Here is a 26,048-nt window from a genome sequence, read left to right on the forward strand (position 1 = left end):
AATACACAAATAAAAACGAAAGTGACCATAATATTTTCCCCTTAATAACAATAACTATGACATAATATTATGAGAAAAACATGAATGAAATGAAAGATTAAGTTACTAATTTAGTGATTTACTTTATTCTGCATTATCTTTTGATAATTAAGAAATCATTTAATTAAAGTATAGTTACGTCCCAACTTAAAAGTTGAAGAAAAATATGAATTTTAACCTAAAAATTAAGTTTGCCCAGATATTTCCCAAAAATAGAATCAAATAACATAAAAATTAAAGCTCACAAATTGGAGATAATAATAAAACACAAAACACCAAAAAATGATAAACACAGCTTTTTAGATTTTTGATTGATCAATAAATAATTAAAACTAGAATTTTTATTTAATGGGATATAGGAGTCCAAAGAAACGTGGATTACTTAATAAGTTATGGTACTTAAATAGGATCAAAGTGAGGTTGGCTTTTATAAAACTCCAATATCACACTACACAACAAGAATGTTTTTTTTGTGTGATTGAGAATTCACAAGGTGAATGATAATGCTATAATTGCAGATGACTAATGTTTAATGTTTTAATAAGGGATAGCTGTCATATCCATATAACATGATGACGATGGAATTTATTCCTTGCAAATGACCTGAACTTATATCTTACTTTGCAAGGTATTCAATCGCAACTTACATTTTTGACCAGCATGATCTGTTTCGCTCAATAAACATATTTTTTCCTTATAATCATACATGTATTTTTTTAAAATGATAAAATGATCTAAATTAATATGATCATCTAAATATCTATGAATATCATTTACTCTATCTCCGTAATATTTTTATAAACTAATTACCTTACAATAGGGAAATATCTAGTTATATTTTTATGTATGAGATACCTGAATATGAATGAGTAAATCAATAACATGCATCATAATATTTCCTTTATGCACATGATTCAAATGCATAATATGTGCAGTATCCTCTCCTAATGTGTTTAAATTACAGCGGGACTCTTTGTCTGGCCAAATCATCTTTTTGATATTCTTGTTTGATCCTTTTATCATGAACGATCCAATGACACTATCCCAATTCACTATTATAATATTATCTTGATTGAAATTTAATTTCCCGAATTCAATAATTAAAATTGATTCATAGGTACTCAGTAAAATCTTAATTCACTCTCTTTCTTATGAAGTAATTTCAAATTAAGAGTATTAATTGTTACTTTACATAGAAGTTCCATAATCATTTGCAACTAGTGATCAATAGAATCAACATATATATATTGTAATGAAATATAAATCATATTTTTAATTTAACATCATATTCCACATTTAATTCGTAAGGATTATTTCTTTCACATTAGCTGTGTTTTGCGTTAGAATCTTTATTTCATTAATACTTATAATAATTTCAAAAATACAATCCATCATGGCATATAAAAGTGCGGGTCCATTCAAGGTACTATAATCATAAATCTTAATATTTTAATACCCAAACATCATCACACCCAAATATAAATTACATTATGAATTCAGGTGATAGATGAAATTTAATATTATAAAGGAGGATATAAATCACGTGGAACAGAATTTGAAATAGATATACTTATATTGTTTCATTGTGAAGAATAATTCAATACATGTTATTTCATAATTATATAATAAGGATTTTATTTTTTTAGCTTATGTGAATCATGCTTCAGGTCATAAACTCATATATATATATTCAACGTCATCTTCCAGCAGAAACTCACCTTAGTATATGAAATGATGGTGACCAAGGGGAGTATCACTTCAAATATTCCCTACTTGGAGAAGGAATAAATAGCCAGACATGTCCCGATAAGTTGTAGAAGTTGATTATCATGAAATGTCTAGCAGTATGTGCCAGGTGATATGGATCAGGTATTTATTATATCTCTAGGTGCACATGTCCCTTGCCCGTTTTTCATGTGTCATGTCAGTCTGGGGGCTATATAGTTCAATATTATAGGATAATTTAACCACATTAAACTTGGCTCTCACTTTGTTTGCAACTAGGTAAGACGGGGTTACTGGCAATCCTAACATTGTCTCATCTGAACATTTTGCACTTGTCATACATTCAAATGGTCAATTATTATATGTAACTTTAAAAGGTAATATATACTTTTTTATATATTTCAAGATTCAATTGAAGTGTAAAATATTTTGGGATATTGATGAAAATATCCTAAATTGGGGACGAATTAGAATTTTTTTCTCTGTCTGTCATTTTGACCCTTATCCACCACTTTTATGAAATTTGATTTAGTGGAAACAATACATATTGAAATCAGTATTTGATGAATATGTTGATCATAAGTCATTGAAAATATGTATGTAATGGGCATGACAGCATCTTAGACCAATCCATTAATTATTTAAGATTGACATAATTAATTTTTCATTAAGGAAAAAAATACTAAAATTATACTTTTATTGAAAATATTCATGTCGATAATGATAGTTCATTATTGAAAATTAAAATAGTAAATTATAATACATGTAGTTAGTGAAATGGTGATATTTCAGTTTTTTATGTGAATAAACTTTATAATGTGGTGCCATGGATGAATTATTATGTTAAATGATTTAAATCCCCTAGTTTAACTTAAATTTATCAGCTCACCTCATACGATCTCATGTACAAAGTATTATGAATAATTGTGTGAGTTCACACAACTTTATAGATATGAACATAAGGAGTGATGGATCATTAATTATTACTTAACATCCCACTTCATCAGATAGTTGTTTATTATAGATTTTTTATTGTTCTCATAATTGAAAAATAAAAGAATTGATATGATAGAAGGCACTGATAACATATAATTGACTTTTTGAGATATAATATGTCCTAAAAGGATTTTAATTTCAATTAATAATATTATTTCGTGGTTAATATACAATTAGGAAATTTTTAAAATTTTCAAAGCTAAGAAAGATGTATGATCTTATTAAAGGGAATCATGAATATAAAAAATGTTTTCTTAACGGAATTACCATTTATTAGTACTGGTAAAATTCACATCTACATAAATATTATTTCACTATTTTCTTCATACATTTGACCAATATCTTATGTGTGAATTCAAAGTTTTGGTATGAAAATTGCTATGAGAAAATAAATTTGAATAATTTTAAATATCTAAAACATAAACATTTTAAATTAAAAAATTTAAAATATTAGATACATAATTATTATTCTCGATAATATTAAAGAAGGATTCTCAAGATCACCTGGCGTTCCTTTTCTTGGATGATCTACTATTATTTCATATCATTTGCGTGATTCCCAATACCTAAGTTTAAAGCATTCATAATTTTATGCAATGGAACAACATGATGATAATGAAATTAGACAACTATTGAGCAATGAAAAGCAGGAAAACTTCATTCATCAAAGAGGGCTCCCTAATCCCCATAAACTTGGGCAACTAGAAAGAGGAAATAATGAGCAGATGGGAATAATTCTGTACAATTAGTATCGTCTGGAGGTAAACTTGTAATCCATAAGAGGAAGTGAACAATTGGGATGTCATAAGTGATATGTGAAACTTTTTCAGGAAAACATTTGTCTTTGTTATTGGTATGACTTAATATTGAAGTATTTCAAAAATTTCTGTGTTGTTACTAATTTTACGTGCGCAGGTCATTTATAGTGCATATTTGTCTCATATTCCACATTTCTATTATTTATATTCTGTCCATTTGATTTTACATTGAACAATCAAGTTGAGTATCAGGATACTGAGAATTTGGTATCACCCTAACATGAATTTCCAGACAGGAACTGCCATGGGAACTCGTAATAAGTTAGATGAAATTATGAAGAAAACATCATAAACAGAGAATACATGTTAGATCTATATGGTTGTACAATACATATTTATCATGCCTAAAAAAATCCTTTAAGAGAAACTCCAGTGGCATAAGCTGGAATACATATTTCATCTTATCCGTATAAAATCTCTATGTGATTTTGTCCACTTTAATGGCATTTTTACCTCCATGTGACACCAATGAGTAACATGTTTCTCTTTCATGGAATTTACAACAAAACTACCATATCAACAAATCCAATTTTAAATTTTCATCATTAAGCTATTCATATGTATATATTAATAGATATGATTACAAATTATTTTTCTGTAATAAGGAAGGTAAATTTTTTTCACAGATACTACATTTTAAAGATATAATTAAGAGATAAAAATTTATTTTCATTCGGAGATCTGTTTGATAATTATTTAAGAATTAATAATATGCATGTTTTGACATTAGATGTATGAGTTATGAAGGAAATTTTGTTAAGATTTAAAATTGAGACCATGTTGTTTATTTTTTAATTTATATATCACATTAAAACATGTAAAATTGAGTAGGAATGGCATTTTAAGTAAAACATATCCTGAGCACATCATATTTTCTGATATTAAAACGATACATAATAATTTATCCCATAAGAAAAGCATTATTGCCACGACCAAAAAATCTATATGTTTTCATGAAAAGTTTTTTAATCTCTCATCTTCTTCAGCTTTATGTTTGACTTGTAAAATTTTTCCATCATTTTTCTCACTCCATCTAGTATTCTAAATAGCGTGACTTGAATACATCTTGTATATTGGTCTATTAGAATCTAAGTTTTTGATACATTTCATCTATCATTTCCAATAAAGATCCAATTACCGATCACATTTCATTTTGTTATATTCATGAAGCTTCAAAACAATTCAAAGGAATTTTCTTCTTACCATTGAAAGTAGGACATGCAAAACACAACGAATGGCATTTTTTTCTTTAATTTCCATCGTAGGTGGGATGGATGACCAACAGTCAATGGTGAATTGAGAACCAAGGGTAAATCATGGGGATCCAATGATGGAATAGAAATGAAAGAGAAAAGGGTAAACATGAAGGATGATTATAAAAAATTATGATGGATTTTTATCCATTCACAATCTTTAAAACTGATGGAACATAAAACTATGTGAATGAAAATTCAATATTAATGAATTGTTCAACAATACAAAAGGCATTAGAATATGCTCTCCAAGGCATATACTTTATTCTGATTTATAAGGCCTTCTTGGACATCCTGAAAAAAATTGCATTAAAACAAAGAGCTAGTGTACATCAGCATCATTTTTGGAAAATTACTATTTTCAGATAAAAGTTAACGATGATCCTTTTTTGTGATGATTGAATGCAGTCAAGGTCTTATTTATGACCACTTTTTGGAGCGTTAATGGAATGCTTTCCCGTGATGGAAAAATTATGAATATAAATTGTATGATTCCATAATAAACTTATTAGAAAGATGTAAAAAAATTCAAAATGTTGTCATATTCATTTATGAAGAATAAAAAATATAGTTTCTTGATCAGGTTTTCTCTGTGTATTCATTTTGCATAACTGTTATAACCTGAAAAAAGAGTATGATCTTTTTTATCATGCTGGATAGTCTAATACAAATATTTTCAATCTTAACAAGGAATCAGGAACATAGGAAATTAATATCCATAAAAGTTTTGGCTATCACACATGGGGTAATTAAAAATGGGAAATTTCCATATTATAATGCAATCCAGGGTCAAGTAGAAATAAGTTGTGCTGTGTACAAAAGAATACACATTTGACATGTCAGGCATCTTATTTTCCGAAATCCCTACATTTACATTATAATGGAAAAAAACCTCTTACCCAAAATCCAAGTTTTGGAAAAGAATGCTGAACCAGAAATTCTGGATGAGCTGCCAAAGACGTATCTACCTTTTTTTGTCATACTCTTGAAATTATTTGCCCTGGTCTCTGTTATCAAACTACTCCTATGAAGGATGTCATAGGATCTATCATCCATAGGGGTTCGGCCCTATCCCGCCCTTTGGATATTCAAAATTATCACTTAATGACAAGAAAAGAGCCAAATTTCATGAACTTTATTTACTACAGAAAAATTTTCATAATATCCTGGACCAAAGTTTCAATGGTAATTTAAATAGATCAGATTGAGTTGGATGATCATCTGTTATCACATACTTATTGTGATTCACATATGTAATATATTAATGAATCCACAGATGAATCTTTCAAGGTTTAAGATGGTTTTCGGCTTTTGGACTAAACTAGGCAGGTCAAACGAGTTTAAAATTATGCACTGTTTCTTTTTTCGGCACGCCATTCTATTTTTTAGACTGTTTTTATTGATAAATCTAATCTGAATGTGGTTGATAAAATTTTACAATATGTTGGAAAGAAACACTGTTTAATTCCCTTATTAGTTCAACTCCAACACCCTTGAGAAAACAAGATAACTCAACAGGAGATTGACTGACTTCTTTGACGCCCAAACTTTTGCTCCTAGCCTCCAATTCTGTCATTACTTGGGAAAGGTTAAAAAAAAACATTTTTCTGTATTAAGGAAGTAAATAAAGGTATGAAACATTGGAAGGAACCTCACATAGAATATAGACCAATGGACTTGTCTTCTTCATTAGTTCATTTTTTGTGTCCATCTTGACATGCGATAAGCTTAACTTTAAATAAATATTTGTTTATGTTGACGTATCACTCTTATTGTCATTAAAATAATGGATAAATTCATCAACCTTATGCTTAAATTACTTCAAAAGTGTTTGTGTTTTATGAAGGGAGAATGATCGTAGGTAGTTTGCATGCATGTAAGTTATGTTACACAGGGGATCAATACCAAACCCATAGAAATTTATCGCAAGTGCAATCATAAGGTGAGAGCTTGGTATTGAACTTTAATATTTTCATTTCTAAAGCTCGAACTAGGTACCGTCGACACACTTGAATTCCACGGATACGTTTGGAACCATGGAATAAAGTGCACTTGTGCGTTACAATTACCTGATACTCATAAAACTGGATAAAATCGGTCATGTATTATAATTCCAGAATAATCTGAGGCTGCTCGCCATCAGGTATGGGAACCCTTTGGGACATTCCTGGACATCTTGACAATTTTCAATTTATTAAAAGTTTATGACGCATTGACCTGCATCATTTCATGTTTTGGTTTGATGAATGGCCAATAACATTTTATAGTTGAAATCAGTATAAATACCATCAAAATCCAAATTGTAGGATAGCACTTCTCAGCAATCCAGCCTAATTTCAACATTTACGATGATAAACAAATTATTTGTATTACAATACTTGGTGCAGCCATAAAACTAGAGTGTCGTATTGTGGGGTGGAGCCATATTGTCGCCTTGGGGTTTATTTCTTACACTGTTGTGTTCTCACAGGAAGTCTAATACAATCTATTCTATGATCCCTTATTTCACTATCCAACTTCCCTCGCCATATGATCACTTATAAACTCGAGACAATGCATATCAAAGAAAGCTTACAGATTCAGTATGACTTTTGTAGAAGTCAGGGTCAAAATGGATTTGCAAATAGACAGGCATATCTCTCATGTCAATGAGAAAATGTACTGAATGGGGCAGTCCACGCGATGAATATGTAAACATAGGCATCGTTTGGGGTCGGCTTCATCCACCTGTGATATGTGCAAAACTATTTTCTATAATATTTAAAACCCATCTTAAACAAAAGAAAAAGACTTGTCAATCCCTATATATTATTTTCTCAGATGCTTTCCCGTTTCCCTGATTTCGGAAATGGGCAATGCATGCATCATAGAATAAAATGAATAAGGCTCACTGATGGCGCTGAACAAGGGACGCAAGCTCCACCTGGTTTCTGCCATGGACTTCCTCTAGCTGACCCGGATCATCGTTCTCTCCGAGCATATCCTCTGGGAGGAGAGCAGAGTTTGGATCGGTGGCAGGGATGAGAAAGAGAAACAACAGTGGCAAGATCCTTAGCAAGCTGCGGATGACAATGGCAGCACCGAGGTTGTCAAACTGGGTGCGAGTGACATGAAGCAGGTGCAGGAGCAGGCCTCCACCCCAAGAAGCAGACAAGAGGCCAATGTTGTCAATGGACATGAGGAGGGCAAAGAAGGTGCCCTCGATCCCAGGTGGGCAGAGCTTGGAGCTGAGGACAAGTAGTGGCATCCACTTGATCCTGCCAATCATCTGGGAGACAGTCTCATCTACCACCGCGAAGAAGAAGTCCGGCACGCCGAGGCGGAGGTTAAGGCGCATCACCAGCGCCAGATCGAGGAACCCAGCAATGCCGTACAGAAGCTGGGATGAGAAGAGCAGCGTCCGAAAGGAGTAGTCTTTGAGGACACTCTGGTACAGAAGCACCCCCATCAACGACCCCACCGACCCCCCAGCCATGATCATCCCCACCGTCTCCTGTGATTCATACAATAATGAGATAGAATTCATTCCATCACCAATTTAAATAAGTCCCAGGGGCTTTTGGCAGCAATCCCAGCAGGAAAATATGTAAAAGGGGTAATTCTTCCGATAAGCAACTTTAATAGTTGAAGGGCTTTCTGTAAGTTACATTCCCAAGAGGAAGCTTTATTTCTGAAATAAGGTTAAAAGGGAGAAAAAGTATAGCATCAATGAGAAGGGTTTGGCACCAGTCAGCCACCTGTTAACTATCAAAGTATTGACCCTCCTTGAAATTGCCAGTGATATATATGTTTTCGGGGTAGTTGATGCTGACACTGTTACCATTATGTTGACAGCACTGTGGAATGTTGACATTGATGGGGAAATATTACCAAAGATTAATTAAATGAAAACTGATCGTTAACGCAATCAGCAGGGTTGAAGTTGATTGGAAAATTTTGGACCTATGGATAGTTGACAATGACAGTTCTGCATCCAACTGTCAATGTCCATTGCCAACACAGACGGTACATGTCAAACTCTACCAAAGCGGATGAATCAAGAAGGGAGAGAGGGACCTTGGCAGGGAAGAAGCCATACCTGAGAGAACTTTGGGCCGTTAGGAGCATCTGTGATCCAGTAGAACATGCCCTCGTGGATCATCACACTCAACGCGAGGGACAAGTACATGTAGATGCATGGCCGCCACACTGCTGGGCATCTCAACGTTTTGCCCATGTTCTTCCCCGCATCGAGGAACCGGCGTGAGACCTGATTAAGAGGAACTCCTTTGCACAGACTAGACACTTAAACTTGCAAGAATAAGTAGGCTAGAGTAAACCTCACCTCTTTGTGACAGACATTTCGCGTTGGAGGTTCCTTCAGGACTGTTCCCACCATTAACACGAGCGCAGCTGGGAGAGAGAGCAAGCCAAGGGCGCCCTATATCATGCACTGGTGAGTAGAAACGTAGCCTGAATCGGGTTTATATAATGGATTTTTGAGAGGGACTATCAGTCGATTAATTCAAATAATTGGAAACTTATAGAGAACTAATGTAGTTTTTCAATTTTCTTCTTAAGGATTACCCGAGAGCCAAACCAGTGGACGAGCAAGCCGCTGACCAAGGACCCCAGAAGCCGTCCAATGGATGAGCTCATGCCACAGAGGCTCTGCATGTCAGAGGCAAGGGATGGGTGGGTGATGCATTTTGAGGCCACGACAGCGTCAATGGTGACATCTGCAATGGCCACCCCACCGCTCCCAGTGGTCAATGCCAACAATGCTAGGAGCACAGGTAGCCCCTTCTGGAGAGATATAATGAGCATTGGGATTATCCCCAGGATCCCTGGCATCAACAGTGAAGCAGCCAAACTTTAATCAGTAATGATTGATGGGTGTCAGAGTGACATGAAAATATAGGCTTTGAAAAAAATCAGACTAAACAACCCAATTTGTTTTACTCTTGGTCGTCGGCCTGGAGAGCCAATTAAATATTTTTTAAAGATATGGAAAGTTAACCCGAAAAATTATTACTGCTATCTACTTTAGATGAATGTCTGTTGGACGGCTAAAGTACTCTTGTCCAATGACGAAAATCATAAAACTAAACATTGAATATCAGAAAAATTGGATCCTTCAGAAGAATTATCTTCACGCTGAATTCACAAAGCTAGTCAAGCCTCACTTCATCCAAAGCTAGTCAAGCCTCACTTCACGCTGAATTCACAAAGTTTAGATTCTGTTCGTAACGCTTTCATCCAAAATATTAAACCATGAACACGAGGAGAGCATCATGGTGGGAAAAGAACAAACACCTAGATTATAAGTCAAACAAATTGGCCTTAGTAAACGGAATGCAAAATCAAACTGTCGCATATAATTCAAAAAACCAGTTTATATTCCTTTCCAAGAAGAAATCCAATCCTGGTAGAACTAACCTGCAAATATCAAGTACGGTCGCCTTCTGTAACCTGCAACAGGAACCAGGTCAGTGAGGAGTCCCCACACAGGCTTCACCATCCAAGGGATGTATGTGATCCCCTGATAAACCTGCGATTCTGATGGCTGAATCTTCTGAACATCCTTCCAATAATAGTCTATTGCAACACGGCCAAGACCGCCACCCACGCCCTGGCTAATTCCATAAACAATTAAGACTCCCATCACAGAGCTCCAATGCATCTCCTCTGCCAGCATCTTAATCCATCGCAGAGGAGAGGAGAGAGAAGCGTGGTTCTTGATCTCGGATTTTTCAGTCTCTCTCACTGGATCCTCAGTCAACGGGCTGGTCTCCCCTTCTTCCATGCCACTCTTCTCCGAAGAAATCCGGGCAAACGGTGGGGATCCCATTTTAGGTTTTTTTTTTTTTCAGATGCTTCCCCGAGATCTCCCCTTCTCTCAGGTCATCCCAAAGATAAATTACAGGAAGATCTCAACCCGCAGTGTTGGATCAGAAACAAGAATCTCTGAAAACCCACCAAAAAAATCCGATTTTTTTATGATCTAGAGACTGAGGATATAGGACTTCAACCAGTCTCCCTCAATGTCCCGGAGAAAATACGGATCGGATGCGATATCAGCGAGGAAACACTCGATGAGCAGACCTGATCAGCCATCGCGCCCCATTGTAGCTTGGAAAATCTACTCACCTTCTGGGCCTTCATCGATCGGATTGAACGCCCCAATGAACGGAGACGCGTTACACCGCCAATCGATGACGAACCCGTCTCGATCGAACTCTCCGAAACGCCAAGAATCAACGATAAACCAGCAGATGAGATTCGGATCAAAGACGAGAGAAGATCGCAGCTGCGTAGCAGTCGTAGTAACAGTTAGTAGTAGTAGTCTGGAACGTGGGAGTTTGCTGGATATCGATCGAAGAACGATAAATGGTTTGACCAGTAGGGCCTTGCTACGTGGCGTGCTATGATTGGCTAAAGCTTGAATCCACCGACTTTTAACCGATATGATCGGCTGACATGGTCACTTACGTCATGTTGAGAAGAACACATAAGATTTTTTTTGTTTGATTATAATTCCATTAATGTTTTATTGACAAGGGAAGACTTCGCTGGCCACTTGATTAGCATTTATTTGTCAAATATGGGGGGCAGATGGAGGTACTCTAAAGAAAAAAAAATCCGTTTACCAATTTGGAGGAAAAAGCTCATCTACTAATGATAACATCATTCAAGAGGACCACCTAAATTGTAGGTCAAATAGATAACATTAGTTATGACATCTGAGTTTTAAATATCACATAGTTAGAGGGAACAGCCTTTTTTATTAGAACCACATCATTACTCATTTGCATTAAGAATTTAGTAGATGTCATTGTAGTTTGAATATCGATTTTTTTACTTCATAGAAGATAGTAAACATCTGTAAAAGTCATATCTATGACTTTGCTAGACATTCCTATTTTAATTGAAAAAAATTGTGCTGAAACAGACAAAACACATTTGTAGATGTAAATCCAAGTCACATATTAATTTCGGATATATGCAACTTAGTAAACTGAGTTGGGTATTCGTGTAACTTTAGACATTGGTAAATGTATGTTAGTTTCATGTCATGCCCTACATTCAAATAACTAATCCTTTTGGTACGCAATCTATACCACTGCTTAGGATTAGGCACTACTACCATACCTATGATGTTGGAAGATCTTCATATTTTAATTGAAAAAATTGTGGTTAACCAGATGAAACACTGGTGTAGGTGTAAATACATTAATGTCAAAATGACAATAGAGGGAAACTAAAGAAGATGGAACCATAGTAATTTCTTAGAATAAAAAATGCATTTGATTTTTTTTTCCATTGTAAGTTAAAAAAATTAAAGGACATGTAAAATGTCATATTGAAGTCTGGAGCTTGAGAAGAAATAAATATTTTTAAAATGTACAAGTTCATCAACATTACTGCGAGAAAAGGTTCAATATCTCAAGTTCAAGGTCGGAAATCATTATTTGGGCATTGTATCTAAGTTGAGTTTAAGATTGGAAAAATGTGATCTAGCCAGCGTTCTCGAGAGACTCTTTACACATATTATAGATGATACATAGATGCCACTCAATGAATGTTGACTTTGGCATATTTCATTTAGCTCAGATACCAAATATGAAGCCATATACCTATTCAAGTTGTAATCAGTAGGAAAATTATATCAAATATTAAGTGGTGTTAGGTGATGAAACGGATGATAAATATTTTTAGAAAATACTAAAAACATCAGTATATCTTAGTATTTTATTATTTTAGGAAATTACTCCATTATTTACTGTGGCACTAGTCCATTGGTTACTTTTTACTTTTCTCACTACAATAAATACTTTTTACTCATAAACCATACACGGATCAGTTTGATCCCTTATAGCTTCTCAAGTTGAGATAAAAACCCTCAATCATCACTAGTAATATTGGATTCATTCTACCATGGTCCGGTCACTAAGTTGTATTGGGCTGAAATGGTATTATTGACCAAAATAATGAGAAATAAAAATTTAAATAAGCTATATTTTACTTCACTATAATTCATTTGAAAAAATGCATATTATTTCACTTTTCTCTTCACTTTAAGTTAATAATTTTTTAATTTATGGTAATAAAGTTCATCAGCGTCAGTTTTTTATACAAACTTCTTATTCAAATCAAACATAAATATATATTTTTTAATTTAGTTGTTACTGATTTCACCAAACTGAAATATCCCCAAATTATTGAATATTCCCCATTGCTTTATTAAACTCAAAAATATGCAAACACATTGTAACATAAGACAAAGTGATTTTCTGTCATCATGTATATAAAAAATTCTAAACTACTATAGTTTTGATGTAGAGACATAACTTGATCAGTATTTTAAATGAAAATTTTAAGCAATAAAATTTATCTAAACAGAGAAATTCACTAGAAATATATTGAGATAGCTTGACAAATAATGTGCCATACATATATAGCTAAATAATATATATGAACATAAATATTTGTTTTTCATAACTGCTGAAGTTGATCAATTTGGATGTAGTGATATCTTATTTCTCATAGAAAAATATTGTGTCTTATTGAATTATTACATGCCCTTGCCTTAGATGAATGTGTGGTGATCAGCAGTTAAAGTAAATTACATAGTATGTCACAATTTTCACGAGTCATTTAGTATTTTACGTCTTGGTAATCAGAGGATAGAATGAAAAAGCAGTGTAGAATTTGAATAAAGGAAAACTATTAACTATCTCATTAATAAATGAAAACTATTTACTATACTTGGCCTCTAGATGAGTCCCAGGGGTTAAAATTAAACATAACTGTGATATCCATAAAGTTTGTCACCTAAACTTGATAAATCATGTGTCCTTATATAGTGTCCCCATTTAAACTGAGGAATGGATATTCCATCTTTGCAGCTTTATTATTAGAGTTTGACACTGTCCGTGCAAGAGGCCTTTATGAAAGCGGCTGTAAATTGTTTCCTTGTGGTGATGTGGGAGATATTACTTTGTCATTCCTAATTCTTATTTTGTCATTGTCTATTCTTATCCAAGTTTTTAGCCATTTTTTCTTGTAGATTTTAGGTATGAAACTTATAGTGAAACGATTGAGGCTTATGAACTTGATGGGCTCATAAAGTTGTAATAATATTTCTCGCACAATACCCTTCATTCAGATACATAATTAATTTTTCAAATAAGATGGAGCAGTGGAAAGTAGTATGCCTATGATCCATTTGTGATACTGTATAGTCCAAGTTAATTTGAGTAAGTAAACATATACCATGTTAACATTTCCCTAGATCTTTTGTGGAGCTTGTGAAAGAGAAGTTAGGCTGATGCATAAATTGAATTGGTACATTAGCAGGATAAGAAACATACTGCCTTGTTTGTAATGGAGTTTTATTTTACCTATAATATTTTGATGTGAAATATTTTCATTATACTTGGTGTTTGAAAAACGTTCTACTTAGATTCAATAGGGTTTTAATAAAGTAAGTCTTAGTGGCATATCTTATTTATAATATGAAAATACAATAATGATATGACATTAGGATCCTGCTCGATGATTGCTACCCTTTGAAATGCTACAAAATGTTTGAATTAACCTCAGATTTTAATATCAATTTGGTCTCCAAGTTGTCACATTGTGGTAGTAGCATCTTGATAATTTCTATTGATAAAGAAGATTATTATCTTCTTGGACCTGTCTCAAGATACTAACGTGTGATCATCATTTCACTATCCATTTCCAAGACCTCTCATTTAATTATAAACTGCGCACATGGTAATTGAACTAATCTTTTAACAACCTTCTTAAATTTTCATACTAATTGAAATTACTTGAGTCCTAGGAGATAGCTTCATACATACTTTTTTCTAAGCATTACATGTAAAAATATGTTCATCACATCATCTCTGTTTATATTAAAATGAGCATGCACGCAAAATCAGTTGAAATTAAGCACCCCTCACATATTGAAATACCCACAATTTACAATGTTAATTAAAAAATAAGTTATATAGAGCGAGCAAATGAATTTGTAATTCAACACACAATAATGCACAATAACTCCTTTTTAATCAAAATTTCAAAGTAAATAAGGGCAAGCTCTCCTTACAACAGCACAAAAAAGCAAAAGCCCCACCTCAATGGCTTGTAAAAAAGGATAATGACATCCCCTTTGTGTAAGGGATGCCTGATAAAAATTTCCCATACAGGAGAAACAAATTATGTAAGTGAATGAGACAAAAACGTATTGATATAGTTCCCATTTTTTTCTAGCACCCAAAAAAAGAAAATATATTTTATACATATTTCAAACATCTAAATTTATTTATAGGTAACATGCCTCATTTTTTTGATATATTAGTGTGAAACCAAGCTGAGTTTATATCATACAATGTCACTACCCGACCTATTATTCTAGAAATATACCCTCTGGCATCTAATAGGGTTATTTACAAGTGGAAGTATAGTTCAACGATGCAGACGGGACGATTTTTTCATCCTGGTGAAAAAAAAATCATCCCGTCCAAGGATATGGACGAAAATTCATCCAAGGTACCACCGGACGGGACAATTTTTGTCCCGTGGGACGAAAAACTGTCCGTCGGGAGGTCTTGGACAATGGACGGACGAATCTGGACAAATAACCGTCGGATTCCCATCCGACGGTTGAGATGTAGCCACGTGGCCTCGTGGTGACAATTCACATTCTTTCTCCTCATTATTTCCCTAGAAAACCTAGAATATATATATTAGTATATTAAAATTAAAACCGGCTGGCCTTCTTCTTCCATCCAGCGGTGGCACTCTGCCGTGATGGCTGATGTTCTCTTGCAAAGGCTGCGCTGCGGGCTGCCCCCTGACTGTTAGCTTCTCGGTGAGGCCCTCTGCCACTGCGCCGACCAGCTTCTCCTCTGCGGCGGGCAGCAGCTCCTCGCCCTCGCCTTCAAATCTTGCTTTGTCGCTTGCGCCTTCATCTTCGCTAGCCTTGTCGACATCTTCTCCAAGTTCAGCCTCCCCACTGTAGCCCTGCACCTCTTCCACTCCCTCCCTCCTCAGCGCACCTTCAACTCTGCCCTCTGGACTTTAATGGCGGCCGAGCTCGCCCGCAATGGTGACCCCGCCGCCACCCTCTGCCTCTTCCTCGACATGCACTCTGCCCGCGTTCTTCACAACTGCTTCTCCTTTCCCACCACGCTCGCCTCCGCCGCCGCCTCCTCCCCCGTCGTTGTTCTTCAGCTCCATGCCTCCCTCCTCCGCTCCGGCCATGGCGGCAGCCTCTTCGTCCGAAGCTCCCTCATCGACGCCTACGCCAAGCGTGGAGACCTCCCCTCTGCTGAGCTCGCCCTGCCCGAGGGCGGTGGCCCCGTTTCCTGGAACTCTATATAAAATGGGTTTTTTTCATCCCAGACAAGGGATGGGATGGTTTTTTCCCGGGCGGGATGAAAATTTGTCCCGGGAGGACTGGACGGGACAGTTTTCTTACCGTTGGACGAAAATTCGTCCCGTCCTTTGTCCCTGCACTGAATCCGGATGTTGGATGGACAAAATTCGTCATGTTCTGTCCATCGTCGACGTCTTGGATGATCCAAAACTATAGGTGGAAGACTCACTATTTTAGAAGATATATTTTCATGTAATAACCCCGTTCAATTACCTGTTTCCTCTAGTCTACTCTACAAACTTGGGAATAGAAAGATTCCATTATTTTGTAATGACTTATACATATGACACAAATTTGGTAATATAGTAAGTTAATAATTACGTATTGTTACATTTTCAAACTAATTTTATAACATTTGTATCTTGATCCAAGGAGGCTACACGATCTGATTCTAAAACTGCTTGCACCATTGATTTGATTTTTTAGGTAGAGATGCCAAATATAGATCAATGTCACCATAGATAATGCTTGGGTCGGTACTGCCAATCATGGCCTCAATTGACGTAGTATGAACTTGATTCCATAGTGGATGATCAAATATAAAACAGATCTAGAAACCAAAGGTATTTATAGAACAAAAAACATCACCTTTGCATAGATTGTACCCATGATTTTTTGGTTCCCCAAATGAATATGCTTAAGCCATTCAGATGTCAGGCCTCTAGATGTATCTACACAATCTTCAACATTGTACATCTCCTCTTCTTTCCCTCTAACTTTACTGCCAGAAATCTGAGTTACTTCCATCTAGTCTCACCGACAGCATCACTCAAGAAGAGGCAGAGAAGAAAGCGGAAACCACTTAAAACGACTGACATGGGTATTAAATGAAGGCGCCACCACTATTTATGATATGTGGCAAATTTTTAGAAAGTCCTTGGGAAAATTTTGTCCCCATCCATGAGAAATTTTAATGTATATCCACCCGAATTCAAAATATTAAGCACATGGCCCCCCTAGGCCATCTATTAGCATAGTTGGTGTAACGCGACGATCGGCAATGGTCCCTCGTGTTACGTCACGATGATAAACACAAAATGCAATGTAAATGACGTGGGATAATAAGATGAAGTGAGAAAATAATAACGAGAAATATATCGATCATCGATGAGGAAAGGTGCAAATCATTTAGACAACACATGACGGTTTTGTCAATCAATCAAGCTTCCAACGGACCACGTGACCAACTCAAAGAGACGACGTAGTGGTGAAACGATTTCTTATCCAAGAGCGTCGATACTATCAGCGTATTTCATCAAATCTGATAGCGTCAAGAAAATTCCTAACATGATGGGGTGGGTATTCCTAAATTCTCATTCAATTCTCTGTAGGCATAGGAACAATTGTGTTGTAACTCGTTGAAGAGAAACAACGACCCAAGACGCTACGGTGAAATGCGGAATCAACTCGGACGTGATAACTGTGTCGGCGTATAGAGACAGGAAACAAGAACCTCTTTACGTTACCGGCGTGACGTCAACGTGCAAGGCTCTTGGTGCAGGGCAACGACTTCTCGTATGGTGCTGCGGAGCAACTCCTCAAACTCCCAAGACAAGGGAGCGGCCACCAAGGAGTGATGAAGACAAACCAAAGGAGAGAGAGAGAGGAGAAGAGAGGAAGAGACAAGAAGAATGAATAGAAAACTCATATGCCTTGCATTTCAGAATAGATTTTCCCTCTATATATAGAGGGCCAATCACAGTTTCAGGGAATTTGAAAGGTCTGGAATATGAAAAGCTAAGAGCCTTTTCATATTCTCCAAAGAAGCCTCTTCATATTCCCACAAAGTGACAAGAGGAGGGGGGTTAAAACTTTTCAACTCCCCCTTCCTTTATTGGGGTTTGACTAGCCAAGCCCTCCCCCTTCACATTCCTGTAATGGGGGGGCTGACACACCCCAACAAACTCCACCTTGGCAGACACCCCAGTCGCGCTAGGTGTTCTTGTCACTTTCCCACGTCGCAGGCGCTCCACCTCCATCAAGGTACCTGCAACATGCACCAAGTCCAAACAATGTTTGAACTTCTCTACCGTGACAACCTTCGTCAACATGTCTGCGGCATTCTCCTCCGTGTGCACCTTCTGAAGGATAATCTCCTCAGAATTCAACAGCTCCCGGATCTTGTGATACCGCACGTCAATGTGCTTCGACCGTGCATGGTAGACCTGATTCTTTGCCAAGCAAATGGCACTCTGACTGTCACATAACAGAGGAACTCGCACATCGCCTGCAGCCATTTCTCTTTCTCGGGGAAATTCAGTGCCTCCTTGAAAGACGTTGGTTCTCCATCTCCTGCATACAAAGCAATAGTCACATAATCCTCCAGACGTGCAGGCGGCCTTGTCTCCCGCCTCGCCCGCCTAACAGCAATGCTCTCAGAATTCTCTGCGGCCTCATCAGCTGATTCTCCACCACCAGCTGAACTGGGTGGAATCTGCTCATTCTCCACCTCCACCCAAGTCCTCTCTTGGACATTGCCGCAATCTGCTCATTCTCCACCAATTGGTCCGAGAAATGACATCTTTGGTTGAAGAGCGTGACATGCCACAAGTGTCACGAGAAAGGACATCTTTGGAGAGATTGTCCAAAGTTGAAGAATGGGAAGACGGATGCTGCAGAGACGAGCACTACTAATGTCGCGAGGGTTGAGGAGGGTAGCGACGGAGACGTCTACTCTGCCTTGGTCGCGGCTGATGAATTAGTAGACTCGTGGATTTTGGATTCTGGCTGCTCCTACCATTTATGCCCTCACGCTGACTGGTTTCACTCTTATGCAAGTGCTTCAGGAGTTGTTTCTATGGGGAACGATGCTCCTTGCAAGATTGTTGGCGTTGGAACGGTGAAGATCCGGATGTTCGATGGTGCAATCAGAATGCTGGGTAATGTGCTGCACGTGCCGGATCTACGGCAAAGTTTGATTTCGCTCGGGTACTTGGAGGCGAATGGCTGCACATTCAAGGCCGCGGACGGAGTATTGAAAGTTTGTAAAGGAGCGCTCGCTGTGATGAAGGGGGCACGTCTACGAGCCAACATTTACAAGCTTGAAGGGAGCACTGTGATCGGTGGAGCTGCAGTTGCTACACCACGGGAGCCAAGGACGGACTACACACTCTTGTGGCACTTGCCCTTGGGCCACATGAGTGAAGTCGGCATGCAGAAGCTACATGCACGAGGTCTGCTACCCGGCGTGAGGTCTTGCAAATTGGACTTTTACAAGTGCTGTGTCATGGGCAAACAGTGCCGGGTGACGTTCAAGGCGGCAAAACATGATACTGGCGGCGTCATGGATTACATCCATGCTGATGTTTGGGGGCCCGTTGACGTGATGAGCCGTGGAGGTGCTCGGTATTTTCTAACGTTTGTTGATGATTTTTCCAGGAAAGTTTGGGTTTACTTCTTGAAGCACAAGTCGGACGTTTTCTCACGGTTCAAGACTTGGTTTGCAAGAGTTGAGAACCAAACGGGGAGGAAGATCAAGGTCTTGCGGACTGACAATGGTACGGAATTTAAGAATTCTGAATTTGATCAGTTCTGCGCAGAGCATGGCATTCGGCCTCACTTTACGGTGAAGAAGACCCCTCAGCAGAATGGCGTTGCAGAATGCATGAACCGCACCATTGCGGAGAGAGCAAGGTGTTTGCAGTTGAATGCTGAATTGCCCAAGGAGTTCTGGGCAGAGGCAGTTCAGATGGCGGCGTACTTGGTGAATAGGTCGCCAAATTCTGCTCTTGACGGGAAGGTGGTTGAAGAGGTATGGACTGGAAAACCTGTGGACTACTCCATGTTGCGTGTTTTTGGATGTCCAGGTTATGTCCTTACACCTACTGATGAGAGGTCAAAGCTTGATCCAAAGCCCAAGAAGTGCATTTTCTTGGGGTATAGCGACGAAGTGAAAGGCTATCGGCTTTGGGATCCGGAAGTGCAAAAGATTGTGTTCAGCAGGGATGTGGTTTTTGACGAAAATCACATGGTGAAGCCTTCCAATGAGCAGGGAGATCAGAATTCAGGTTGCGGCAATGTCCAAGAGAGGACTTGGGTGGAGGTGGAGAATGAGCAGATTCCACCCAGTTCAGCTGGTGGTGGAGAATCAGCTGATGAGGCCGCAGAGAATTCTGAGAGCATTGCTGTTAGGCGGGCGAGGCGGGAGACAAGGCCGCCTGCACGTCTGGAGGATTATGTGACTATTGCTTTGTATGCAGGAGATGGAGAACCAACGTCTTTCAAGGAGGCACTGAATTGCCCCGAGAAAGAGAAATGGCTGCAGGCGATGTGCGAGTTCCTCTGTTATGTGACAGTCAGAGTGCCATTTGCTTGGCAAAGAATCAGGTCTACCATGCACGGTCGAAGCACATTGACGTGCGGTATCACAAGATCCGGGAGCTGTTGAATTCTGAGGAGATTATCCTTCAGAAGGTGCACACGGAGGAGAATGCCGCAGACATGTTGACGAAGGTTGTCACGGTAGAGAAGTTCAAACATTGTTTGGACTTGGTGCATGTTGCAGGTACCTTGATGGAGGTGGAGCGCCTGCGACGTGGGAAAGTGACAAGAACACCTAGCGCGACTGGGGTGTCTGCCAAGGTGGAGTTTGTTGGGGTGTGTCAGCCCCCCCATTACAGGAATGTGAAGGGGGAGGGCTTGGCTAGTCAAACCCCAATAAAGGAAGGGGGATTTGAAAAGTTTTAACCCCCCTCCTCTTGTCACTTTGTGGGAATATGAAGAGGCTTCTTTGGAGAATATGAAAAGGCTCTTAGCTTTTCATATTCCAGACCTTTCAAATTCCCTGAAACTGTGATTGGCCCTCTATATATAGAGGGAAAATCTATTCTGAAATGCAAGGCATATGAGTTTTCTATTCATTCTTCTTGTCTCTTCCTCTCTTCTCCTCTCTCTCTCTCCTTTGGTTTGTCTTCATCACTCCTTGGTGGCCGCTCCCTTGTCTTGGGAGTTTGAGGAGTTGCTCCGCAGCACCATACGAGAAGTCGTTGCCCTGCACCAAGAGCCTTGCACGTTGACGTCACGCCGGTAACGTAAAGAGGTTCTTGTTTCCTGTCTCTATACGCCGACACAGTTATCACGTCCGAGTTGATTCCGCATTTCACCGTAGCGTCTTGGGTCGTTGTTTCTCTTCAACAAGTTACAACAAGTGGTATCAGAGCTATTGGTTGTTTTACTCGGATTTGATATGACGTCGTCTTCATCTCGTTTTGACGTTGAGAAGCTAGACAGCTCGTCGAAGTTTAACCTGTGGCAGCAGCGGGTGTACGATCTGTTGATCCAGCAGGATTTGACGTTGACCTTGGACGGGCCGAAGCCTGATAATGTTACTGCAGCGGATTGGCACAAGTATCAGCAGAAGGCCGCGAGCACGATTCGATCATGCTTGTCCGATAGTGCTCTTTATCATGTTATCGGCGACAAGGATCCCGCGGCGATTTGGGATAAGTTGGCAAAGTGCCTTGCATCAAAGTCGATGATGAGCAAGTTGGCATTGAAGAGAAGATTGTTCGGGCTACAAATGGCTGAAGGTGCTGATTTATCTGTTCACATTGATTGTTTTAATCAGTTGATTACAGATATGATGAAGACAAACCAAAGGAGAGAGAGAGAGAGGAGAAGAGAGGAAGAGACAAGAAGAATGAACAGAAAACTCATATGACTTGCATTTCAGAATAGATTTGCCCTCTATATATAGAGGGCCAATTACAGTTTCAGGGAATTTGAAAGGTCTGGAATATGAAATGCCAAGAGCCTTTTCCTATTCTCCAAAGAAGCCTCTTCATATTCCCACAAAGAGACAAGAGGAGGGGGGTTAAAACTTTTCAACTCCCCCTTCCTTTATTGGGGTTTGACTAGTCAAGCCCTCCCCCTTCACATTCCCGTAATGGGGGGGTTGACACACCCCAACAAGTTGTAACCGGCACTGAAAGAAGCAATTAACATTGTAAAATAAAGGGGAGATTGAAGGGAAACCGGTTATCCCAATGCACTGGGAGTATGAAGCCGATGTTGACGTAGATCCAAGCACGTTGAGGCAATACAGGAGTTGTTCAAGAATGTGGAAGGACGTTGACAACCAACAAAGGGTCTCGTAGAACGTGGAGACTTCCGTCGGCGTGAAAGGTCGTCCAACGGGTCGTGGTGATGAGTAGAGGGTTGACCTCTATTCGGCGTCCAAACGTCCAGAAATTTGGGAAATAGACCTCAGAGAATCTTATCCCAATCACCCAAAATCAACACCGTAGTCGAAAACCAGGCGATAGAAGTCAATCCCGCCTAGATTATATTCATAGTTATCGGCGTCGGACTGTGTCGAGAGGAAAGTACCGCCCGAAAATGGCCATATAGGGACAGAGAAATTTCAATAGAATTGGGAATTCGTCGCCAAGATAAGGCAATCAATTCCCGTCGTTGTTCGCCCAGGTGACAAAGGAATCGCCTTCCGCCGAGGCGTCTACAGGCGCCGTTGAATAATCATGGATGATAAGGAATCACTCCCTTTGTACGGCAACAAACAAGTGATTTTCTTCTCTTTTCTTCCAGAACAAAACACCACTTGAACCGATTAAACGTCGGAGCTGAATGCAGAGACGGGGCAGCGACGGATAGATTTCTTCAGCAGAAGATTACAATCACGACCTGGTGGCAACCAACTCCAAGATAGGACCAGATCTTTTTTTTTCTATCTTCGTCCTCTTCTCTCAATCGAGAAATTTTTCTCTCTTTTTCTTCTTATTCTGAATATCAAGCATAATAAGAGAAACAATAACCGAAGGTACAAGGAAGACGGAGACTGTAGATGCAAAACCAAGCAACTGGGATCCCCTTTTTCCACCACAGTGTCTACTTCTTCTCAGAGTACGATCAAAATGAACAACCACAAAATAACTGTCACTAAAAAAAACAGATCTGAAAGTTTCACAATCGACTTCTTCTATTTGGCCTAACCTCCACGTCCACCCTTCTCTATTCTTTATAGAGGGGAAGTGGACGTAGTGGGGCTAAGTTGGGCCCTTTTTAAAGGAGAAAGCTTAGTGGGCTTTCCCTTTAAGAGAGATCTTTAGGGGGAGAAGAAAGCCCAACATGGATTTCCTCCCCCTAAAGATAACACTTAAACCGAATTAAAATAAAAACACGCATGAGGGAGGCCGGTACTCACGCAGGAGGGGCCTCCCGATAATCCAAAGACATGAGAGAACAAAAAAACATAAAGATACACAACGTAAAGCGATAAGATGATGTCGGTTCTCAGGCTTGGTAGTGAAATTGTAGATTCTTCACGTCCGCTCGGGCTTCACGACGTGGCTGACGACGGATCGAGGCGTGGTCAACTGGATGGTCCTCCATCAATAGTCTACAACTCTAATGGTCTAGTAACCTTTATTAGCAAAATTTATTGACTAACTGTACAAACATATAAATTGATTATTCAAGGATCTATGTAACCCAATCAATGGGTTAAGTTTATAGGGAGTGGGGTACCAAGCTATACCTATACATCCGGGACGCGGAAGGGATGAAGTTTTCGTCTCAGGATGAAATTTTCATCCCGTCCAGCGGTCTGGACGAAATGCCGGATGAAATTTCGTCCGGGGTATCCCGGACGAGACGATTTTTCGTCCCGTAAGACGGAAAGTTCGTCCGTCCGGGGTGTTCGGACGGTGGACGACCGACCTGGACGATGTTTTTTTTTTAATTGTGAGAATGACGGTGAAATAATTCAAACATCCTCTTTTTACATCGATGGCTACATCGACAGATAGATAGATAGAAAGATCTTCAGATAGATACATAGATAGATAGAACATTAGATAGAAAGATCGATAGAAAAATCTGCCAGAAAGATCGACAGATACGTACCTTGCTGGCGGCGCGCTTTCGCTTCTCTGTCATGAGCTCGCTCGAGGTTGAAGACAATGACACCGATTTGGAAGAAAGAAAGAAGACCAAGAGTCCAGCGTGATACTCCAACTCTCCAAGGGAAGAATCGTGCTCCCCCGATTTGCTTTCAAAGGACTAGGGCTGGCGCCGTGTTTCTCTCTTTAAATTCGTCCCAGCGCCTTTGGACGGGCTGAAACTTCGTCCAGGATATGTAGGACGGGACGGCCCCGGATGACATATCGTCCCGTCCTTCATCCCAGGAGAATTGCTGGACGTTCGCCGGGACGAAGTTCGTCCCGTCTCGTCCAGCGACCTCGTCCGGGACGATCCGGATGTATAGCTATACCTCGGGCTCTAGGGGATACAAATAAGTATGCCAACTTTGTCATGGAACCTTCATTCGTGAGAAACTCCGGAATGACTGAAGGTACGTTTAACCATGAAATCTTAATAAACCATTAAAGTTGGTACAAATGTGTGAAAAAATCATCAGAAAACACCTGCTCTGATATTTCACTACCTTGGCTAGATGTTTGAGTGTATCTTCTTCTTTGAGTCAATCTCCTCTTATAATGTGGATATATGATCGCATCTTATTTATGCATCCAAGTTATGAAAGTTATGAATCTCATGGTTAGCGACTCGTAGGTCATAGTTAGAATAACAAAATTCATCCACTATGTATTTTTGGTGTCTCAAGTCTAAGAACCAATTACAAAATTTTGACATGAATCAACTAGATATAAATTAGGTTTATTACCATTTAGGAATTCAAAAGGGTCAATTAAATGAACTCCTCTAAAGAGCACCCACTATTTGTCCTTAGTGTCTCAATGCTAATGGATATGGGATCATCCATACTTATCATATAAATTAACTAAAGAATGTCATTCTTTTAAATTACTGTGATGTCCTTCTCAACTAGGGATCACTGTACTATATTCTCCTCATAAATGACTTAGTCATTGTGTGTGTGTTCATGGACTTCAATTTATAATGAATAAATTGTATCAATGAATATTGAAAAATATGTGGAAAGGTGATTGGCTTGCATGCCATTTATATTTTCAACAGTTGTAAATGCTATCTAATTTATTAGTCAAACATATATTAATTCATAACATGTGCATCCATATGTAATATTACAGTATCCCAATAGTACATAACTCTGAACATGGAGTGTAATTTAAGTTTAAAATAGTACAGAATGACGTTACATTCATTGTGCTACTCCATTCGTTTGAGGCACATAAGCACATAGAATATTAACGGGTGACTCATTATTTCGATGAATCGTTTCTTCGGACAAAAGAAGATTCTGTAAACACTTACTCAAAATCTCACTTATCGGAGTCCATTGTGAAAGAATCACCCACCATTTTTTTCTGACGAATTAATGATTCCCTCATCCTTTAAGGAATATTCACAATTAATTGAAACATCATTTAGAAATATCAATATTAACATTTTATATTTGCACCAAACTGAATGTTGATCAATCAGGCAAAATGGCATATTCATTTGGTATCTCAAACGCATGTTTCATATGGTAAATCAGGGAGAGTTGTCTGAAATCACCAATGAGCACCAGAAACCAGTTAAAAACAATTAGAGCAGTAAATAAATACTTCCACACAAATTAATGTACATCAAAATTAAAATTTTGAAAGGAGAAAATAGAGAACATAGGAAGTTATTTATGTTCAGGAATTTTCCAAACTAATTCATTGACATTTATACTCCCAGGATAGCATCATGGACCATAGTCTTCATGAGATTAAAGACAGTATCTGGCTTTACCTAATGGATGATGGAGTAGTCCCCAAGACTATAAAGTAAATTTCTCCTTGCCTTGCAACTATGTTTCTTAATGAGGACACAAAGTACATGACATATTTGACTGTACCAAGC

The 26,048-nt window shown here is 38.4% G+C and overlaps 1 protein-coding gene across 1 annotated transcript; it reads right to left on the reverse strand.

The window, feature by feature from the left end:
* Positions 1-7,564: 7,564 nt before the first annotated feature.
* LOC144712949 (putative folate-biopterin transporter 2) lies at positions 7,565-11,169 on the reverse strand. Its single transcript, XM_078587379.1, has 5 exons — positions 10,250-11,169; positions 9,398-9,657; positions 9,156-9,251; positions 8,910-9,080; positions 7,565-8,324 (listed from the first exon to the last, which is right to left on the reverse strand). Exons 1-5 carry the CDS (start codon positions 10,659-10,661, stop codon positions 7,719-7,721), a joined length of 1,545 nt encoding a protein of 514 aa, XP_078443505.1. The 5' UTR covers positions 10,662-11,169; the 3' UTR covers positions 7,565-7,718.
* Between the last annotated feature and the right edge of the window lie 14,879 nt (positions 11,170-26,048).

The sequence above is a fragment of the Wolffia australiana genome, chromosome 15, assembly GCF_029677425.1.
Source record: "Wolffia australiana isolate 7733 chromosome 15, ASM2967742v1".
NCBI classification, from domain to species: domain Eukaryota; kingdom Viridiplantae; phylum Streptophyta; class Magnoliopsida; order Alismatales; family Araceae; genus Wolffia; species Wolffia australiana.